General features: G+C 32.4%; 1 protein-coding gene across 1 annotated transcript; it reads right to left on the bottom strand.

Annotated features, from left to right (window-relative positions):
• Positions 1-1,073: 1,073 nt before the first annotated feature.
• On the bottom strand, positions 1,074-4,984 carry LOC137824216 (Protein kinase superfamily protein). The gene is made up of 7 exons (XM_068629747.1): positions 3,995-4,984; positions 2,582-2,686; positions 2,354-2,476; positions 2,096-2,266; positions 1,850-1,979; positions 1,548-1,757; positions 1,074-1,438 (listed from the first exon to the last, which is right to left on the bottom strand). Exons 1-7 carry the CDS (start codon positions 4,588-4,590, stop codon positions 1,292-1,294), a joined length of 1,482 nt encoding a protein of 493 aa, XP_068485848.1. The 5' UTR covers positions 4,591-4,984; the 3' UTR covers positions 1,074-1,291.
• Positions 4,985-8,011: the final 3,027 nt, after the last annotated feature.

The following is an 8,011-nucleotide window of genomic DNA, read 5'->3' as shown; positions in this document are numbered from 1 at the left end:
TAAAAGAGTCAATACTAGAAGAGCTTTTGCTCATCAATACGAAGGTATCACGTGGTAAGTATAGGGTGGGGTAGTATAAACACCATTCAATTCTAATATGATAAACATGGATTAAACCCTGTTATTGACTAAAATGTATTATAAATTAATAAAGTATTCTAGTAATTTTTTTTAACGAATTATACTTCTAATTATGTAGATTTCAATCAATGTTAATCTATAATAGTGTGTTAGAATAAATATATTGAAGTGTTTAAGTGTTTAAGAGCACATATAAGAATCTTATATTACAGTGTCCTCTTTGCAATGTTCCATTAGTTTTCACTGTCTAAGAATCTCTTATGCCTTATCTGACCTCTTGATAGCTTTGGTGACTCACCTAAGCCAATATGAGGCCCCTAAAGTACAGAAATGCACATGATCAAGCTAGATTGCCAAATGTTGTAATGGCCTACTAAATTTGTTTGAACTTTGAAGTTTGGTGGATGGTCCAACAAAAAAGGGTAAATTGGTTCTTTACACGAGTTGGTGTAGTACAAGAAACTAACAAAAGATTGAGGAATGCAAATATGCAATGATGAACAAGAAGTCTCTAACATGTGCAGTCTATTGAGTTTCCATGGACAAATTTTCTATTAGTTTGGATAGAAGAGTCTAAGTCTATAATCAAATACCAGAAGACTTATTCCTTGTGCTACTATTTCATTGCTTGCTTGTACAATGGAGTAATCTAGAAGCCAAAATGACAAAAAGTAGCAGACAAAAGTTGATATTTCATAATGGGTAGCCGGCAATGAGAAAAGGTCCATTTCCCACAAGCATCCAACTTGGGGAGTTGGCAATGATGGTGCAATCTAATTGCATCTTTCAAGATAGCTGGATGGTGGGTCTGCTGATCAAATAGGCATATGAAACTGGGCCACCAATTGCACTCAATATGCTAAGCAATCCAACCATCTTGTGATGGGGCCAAGATGATTACTAAAAACCAAAATGCATCAGCAGAAGGAAACTAACTCAATTTTATTGAAAGTACTTTTAATGCTTATCTAACATTGTCCTGTGAACAGATAGGTCATAAATTTTTTACTTTATAACAACGAATCAGAGTATACACTTGAAAATGAATCCCAATTTGGGGTGGATAACAACTCTAGAAACTTACATAATAATGAATAAAAGGGGGGAATACTGCTTTCATTTTTTAAATTGAGCTAGACATAAGAATTGGCAAACTATTAATAGAGACCAAAAAATAAGCACGTAGTTCTATTTAATTATCAGCTTGTTATCATCTCCGTCTAGAGGCCTGTTGATGATTTCTACTGCTACTAGCATCTTCACTTTGATCAGTGAAATCATCTGTTTTCTTGTCTAAATTTGAGTCCTTATGCTCATTTTGATAGGAACGGGAAGACTCTCCATCAGTTTTGCGTTCCTAATATAGGAAAGAGAAAGAAGTTTAAGTGGGTAGCATGTTGAATAACATTGATTTGTTTTAGTCCAATAAAGTATAAGGCAAAATTAAGAAGATAAAAAGAACATACATTGTGGAATAACATGTCGTCTGCCTCAAGCATGTGGATCACATGTCCCATTTTTGGCCTCTTTGTTGCATCAGGATCAACACACCGAAGAGAAATCAACAAAGCACGTTTAAGAGCCTTTGAAGATGGCATCTCAGGGAGCTTAGGATCAACTACTTCCTCAGACTTTCTATTCCCAACCATAGTCTTCAACCATTCTATTAAATTAACCTGTAATTGTTCCGACATGCATACTTAGCCAAAAAAAGAGAGAAGATGACAAATATTTTAGCAGTTGTCTTTTATTGGTGCTGGCATCTAACCTCTCCTTGTGGTCTACCGTAATCAACAGGACTTCTTCCAGTTATTATCTCCATGATAAGGATTCCAAAGCTATAAATATCACTCTTCTCAGTCAGCATTCCAGTGCAGGCATATTCTGGTGCAACATAACTACGGGAAGAGAAAAGGGAGAGTCACTATCTTTTTGGCTACAATAATCATACAGGAATTGAAACTAATTATAATTTGGTAAGCAATTGGAAAACGCTTTGTTTAATCATACTAACCCAAATGTCCCCATCACTCGAGTTGTGACGTAACTATTCTCAGAACACAAAAGCTTGGCAAGCCCAAAATCAGAAACCTTGGAGTTCCATTGGCGATCAATGAGTATGTTGCTTGATTTCACATCTCGGTGGACAACTTTTGGCTCAAGACCCTCATGAAGATAGGCCAATCTGAAGAGATAAACAAAAGCACATGATCAAAACAATCAAAAATCATCATGGATTCCAATCTATGAAGATTAATAACAAATATGGTACCCTCTTGCAGTTCCCAATATAATGTTCATGCGTATGTTCCATGTCAAAGGGCTTACAGGTCCGACATCCCCATGCAACCATTGTTCTAGATTACCATGGTCAACGTATTCATACACAAGCATCCTGTGAAAACAATACCACAAGTCAAATCTCACATCTCATTAAACCAAACAGAATTTATAGCATCAATTTTATTTTTCTTTAGTTTGTAAGAGAAGATGTTGATACCTGTAGGCTCCCTCAACACAGTATCCAAGCAACCGAACAAGATTTTTGTGTCGCACTCGTCCAATAGCTTCTACTTCTACTTTAAATTCTTTCTCAGCTTGGCCCCTGAAAAGAAGTAAAACTTGAATAGCTTGTTTTTAAGAGAAAGACAAGCACAAGACCAGGACCATAGAATCACAGGATAGAAACATGAAATAATCAACCAAATATGAGAGAGAGACTGGAAAGTCTACTACTAAAATACATTAGAGTACAAAACTCCAACAAATGAAATATTAATCAATTTAGTGGGAACAAGGAGTTCAAAAGAAAAATTATTCTTTTCTTCACACGAATGACTCACTTAAAGGATAACTTCTAGCATACCAGACAAGGATAACAAAAAAATAAAAGTTAAAAAGCAAAAACACTAGTTAAAAGTAAAAGAAGCAAACACTGGCCTACAACAAAAAGCCGGTATCATTGGCGAGGATAAATATGGTTGGTTGCCACCAGGACAATCATTGAAGAGAATAACAAACAGCATGTCTAAATCATTTCAATTATAATAGAGACAAATGAATATTTACAAGTAGTATTTTCAAGCAAAATTTTATTAAACTTGTTTGCAACCAAATAGGACACGACAAAAAACAAATCATTTGCTTTTGTCCTTCCCAATTCACAATATCAACGGGCAGCACAGGGTTGAAAATCACAAACGAAATTTTCATCATGTGAGCCAAATCAAGAAAAGCCAGCTCACATATCAATCCGTAGGATACAGACTCACCAGAAAAAATGACATCAATAGACACAAATAAATTAGACAATTAGTTTTTTCCTGAGATTTCTGGAGACCAAACCAAAATCCAACCAAAGCATCAAACTTGCAACAAAGACTTTTCGAGACAGAATAAAAGTAAAGCTATCATGTGACAATAAATAATACATCTTATCTCACAATGTAAACGTCTTCTACACTGTCATTTATTAACAAATTATCAAGTATAAAAAGTTGATTAACTTCTATAACAAAAATCATATCGACAATCATTTCTGACAAATTTTAAGTAATCTTTTTTACAATGACTCTGTATGCCTGTTAAACTCAACTTATCATATGAAAAATTTATTGACTTTTACAGAAATTGCTCAGTTAGACCTTGATCATCAGCTGATAATGAGTTCAACCAGGAAAAACAACTTTTTGCATACCCAATATAAGGCTACCTAAAATTACCCTCCCCTTTCCTTTCCCACACCTTCAACATTGAGAGAAGCCTTCTAACACTAGGCCATGTTAGTTTTTTTTTTTTTTTACAATAACAACCTTATAAGCCATATTTATGAAATTTTATAGTTAAGAGTACAGGTCATATTCATGAAAATCTCCAATTAATCATAAAAATTAAACTAAAGAAAAAGACATACTTGTTATTCAAGAGGTTCTTGACAGCAATTTTGGTACCATCGTTGAGTACCCCATGATAGACAATGCCATAGCCACCTTCACCAACCACGTTTTCCGGACACAACCCTCCAGTGGCATCCTCAAGCTCCCGCAGAGTGTACCACCTCCCCCACCCAAGATGAGAAACCTCAGGCCCAAGCCCAAGCCCACCAACACTCCCACTTCCAAAAGACGACGTCGTTTCGCACCCACTCCCCACCGTTCCCTTACTCTCCTCACTCGAAACCCTATCGCAATGAACAACCACCCGGTGTTCCGCCTTCCCCATCTCGACCTGGATCTCCGGCGCCTTCGCCGGCGGCCGAAACATGTGGGACCCAGGAATGTGCACTATGGTATGGATTTCCTTCGCCGCTTCGGCGGATCCGGCGACCTTATAGCCGGTGACGGAGCGGCGGCGGTTCCGACGAGATACCAGGCAGAGGGAGAGGAGGAAGAGGGTGAAGACGATGAAGACGCCGATGAGGATTCCGATCACGACCCAGAGACGGAGCCCGAAGATAGAAGTGTGCTTGGAAAGTTGCGTGTTCATGAAAGCTCCGTCGAAGATTGACATTGCTGCAGAGTAAAGAGGTCAATGGGTCGCCGGAAAAGTAAGAAAAGTGAACTTTCCAGCACACGGTGAGGTTCTAGGAAGTGGGTAGCATTTGCTTCGCCAGAAAATTGAAATTAGAGGGATTTCCCAACGCCGTTTACGCGGTAGGGGTGAAGTGAAGAGAAAAAAAAATCAATGCTTTGAATGAAGGGGAAGAAGAGAGAAAGAAAAGAGGATGTGGGGTTGTAATAAAGTGATCAATAGAAAATTTAGCACCATGAAAGGAAGTATGTAAGAGACAGACAGAGAGAGAGAGAGAGAGAGAAAAGGTTGAGTGATGAAGCCAGCAAAGAGTGTTGAGGAAAGGGTTTCATGTTGGTTGTGTATGCTTTTGTTCTTGTTTTCTTTCTCATACAACAATAATAATTGTAATAATTAAATAAATAACAGATAAGAGGAACGTTGTATAACATTTTTTAATATTGTATAAAAAAATATAGGTTAAATATGTTTGTGTGCTCCACTGAAATAGAGTAATGTTTGTTTATAGTTTTCAAAATAAGTCTTCTTATTTTAATCTCATATTTATATATTTTGCCCATTACAATAAAACAATCATTTTTTTATACATATTATGTAAATAAGAGATAAGAAGGATTACTTGTTTTTAACAGATCATAATCAACTTACTTTTGGTAAGAGAATAGATATGTCCTAAAAGACATGTATTTAAAATTTTACTCAATTAAAATTAATAATAATAATAATAATAATAATAATAATAATAATAATAATCAACTTGTTGAAAAAAATTAAGAACATTTAATATACAATGGCGTTATAAATACTCCAAATACATTAATTGGTGAAGTGTTGTGTGGTTTGACCTATCTTGTTTAGTTTAGTTTAATCATTTTCTTAATATAATAAATAATTTTGTTATTTATTATTATCATCATCGATTAATCATGCAACATATGTGGACAGGAGGAAGAAGGCTCCTACAAAATGACAAAGTCCAAAGAAAAGTACAAGAAAATGAAAGAAACAGTAACAGAAGATTAACGTTCGAAATTGTTGAATTCTAGCTCCGCCACTGTTTTACATTACTCAGTTTAAGGTATCTAATTTTTCGTTTTTGACTTTATAAAAAACACTTTCTTTAAGGTACTTCATAAAAGAAAAATAAAACATGCTTTTGTAGCTTTTTTTATTTTCAGTCATTTTTTTCTGGCTTTTATTAAATTAATTGGATTCCACTAGAGTTACTTAATTTGAGCAAAATTATATTTGAATCTTATAAGCACCTTTAACTTTGACTTTCCTAGAAAATATAAAATGGTATCAGAAAAAAAAATATTAATCTGTCAAATTTTTAGCATATACCAATGGAATAAATTGATATTTGAAATTCAATTTTTATTGAATAATATTTTATCAAATGTAATTGTTTTTTTAGTATTTGGAAACTTTTATTGTATAACTCTTTCAAAATAATAATTTGATAATAAGATTTGTTTGTTAATCATGGTCATACCGGTAACATGTAAGATAAATTATCACATCACATTTTAAAAAAATAATAATTAATAATAGCTAACAATGGGAAATAATATAAAAGTACAGTTTTTTTTATTTTATTTAGACACTAATTAAAAATAACTAAATAAATAGAGTAAATAAAAAAAATGCGAGTAATAAAAATGAGTGTAAATAGCGTCATCGCTTAATAATGATATATTTCTCGGTTGCAAAATCTAAAATGAAAATCCAAGCATACGAATCAAATAATAAAAAGACTACACAGTTTATTCAATAAAGAATATTGATATCTTGTTATGAGTTTGATTACTATATATTAGAAGTGTAAAATAATTTTATATTGTTACCCTACCATAAATTACATTTTTATTGATATAAAATACTTATCGCAATATCCTTTATAAATTTATAAAATATTTATGTTGTATCCCGATTTAACAATTGATTTTTTTTTTCAGTCATTTAATTAAGTAAGTATTTAATATTTAGTATATAATAAATAATATATTAATCGTATACTTTTATTTATTTATATAATTTGTCATATATATTATTGATAAACTATATGTTTTCAAATGGAATTAGAACTATTGTCTTACTTTTTGGTCGATGAGTCTACTTTTCTTTATTCTCGAATGAACTTTTGCTCCTCTCACTCCTCCACTCTTTGTCTCCTGAACTCTAAAATCAGATTATACTTGCAAAAGATACTTCGACACTCGACACTGAGTGTGTTTAGTGCTAGATGATGATGTATTTGATCCTTTAGGATTTATGCTAATTTATATAATTATTGTGGACCCTTCATATTTGGATTTGATTGAGGATTTAATATGTAATTAAGAATACTATTTAATGTTTGATCTTATATTAGTCGTTAGTCCTCTGCTTGGATGTAATGGTCTCGATTGATCTTGACCAGATGCTAGGATTCAAATCGATCATACCGACCCAACTGATACATTATTTTAATCTATCAAACTGTTTATAATACCGATATCACAAGTTCGTTCGACCCGACCCTACAAATATCAGAAAAAGATATTGAAAAATTTGTTGAAGTTACAGTATTCAATTACTATAAAACGTGGAAGAATTGTAAGATTAGAAAAAGGATAATGAGAGTGTAAGAATAAGAGTTTTTGGGTTTTCTTTTGTGCTAAGAATGCATGATTGAATGAAGAATATAAAAATGTAGTAAAATAAAGCATTGAGAGAGACAGCATAATGCAGCAATGGCATTGTCAAAAGTCAATCTCTTTGTCTTCTCACAGTTGCCCTTTCTTTAAGAACATGCTTTCTCCCTCTTGTCTCCTCAATTAACAAATCTTATTACTTCTTCCACTTCCATCTAAATTATCACTTTCATTTCTCTCACACAAGTTACTACTTTTTTAAAGTCTTTTAAAATTTAAATATTTAAACTATATTTTTATTTTCATTAAATATTATGTTAAAATATCGACTCGATTAAATTTTAAGTAATTTATATATTTTTAATTTCAATAAAAAGCCATTTTTATTCCTTTGAAATAACTATTTTTAGCTCTTAAAAAACATGGATTTTAGTGTACAAATTTTTTTCTCAGATTTTCTTTCATTTAAAATTTCAAATCACTATTTTTTAATTCAAATATTCATTTTAAGATGGATAAATAATATTTATTTCATGGATATCAAGATTTTTTTTACACATTGACATTATATCATAACACTAGTATATGTCACTTAAAATGACCATTTAGTATTTTGTTCAACATATAAAACACTAATTAATACCATACATAGTAGAAATCAAAATCAAATATATAGTAATTTTACTTAGATTAAAAATGAGTTTGAAGGTTATTGGCATTATTGACTTGAATGAGAGTTGTTAAAGTGTAATGAATTGGATTGG

Source organism: Phaseolus vulgaris, chromosome 8 (genome assembly GCF_051622355.1).
Source record: "Phaseolus vulgaris cultivar YP4 chromosome 8, ASM5162235v1, whole genome shotgun sequence".
In the NCBI taxonomy this organism is placed as follows: Eukaryota; Viridiplantae; Streptophyta; class Magnoliopsida; order Fabales; family Fabaceae; genus Phaseolus; species Phaseolus vulgaris.
The sequence above is the reverse complement of the archived record's forward strand: the minus strand, read 5'-3'. Positions and strand labels throughout refer to the sequence as shown.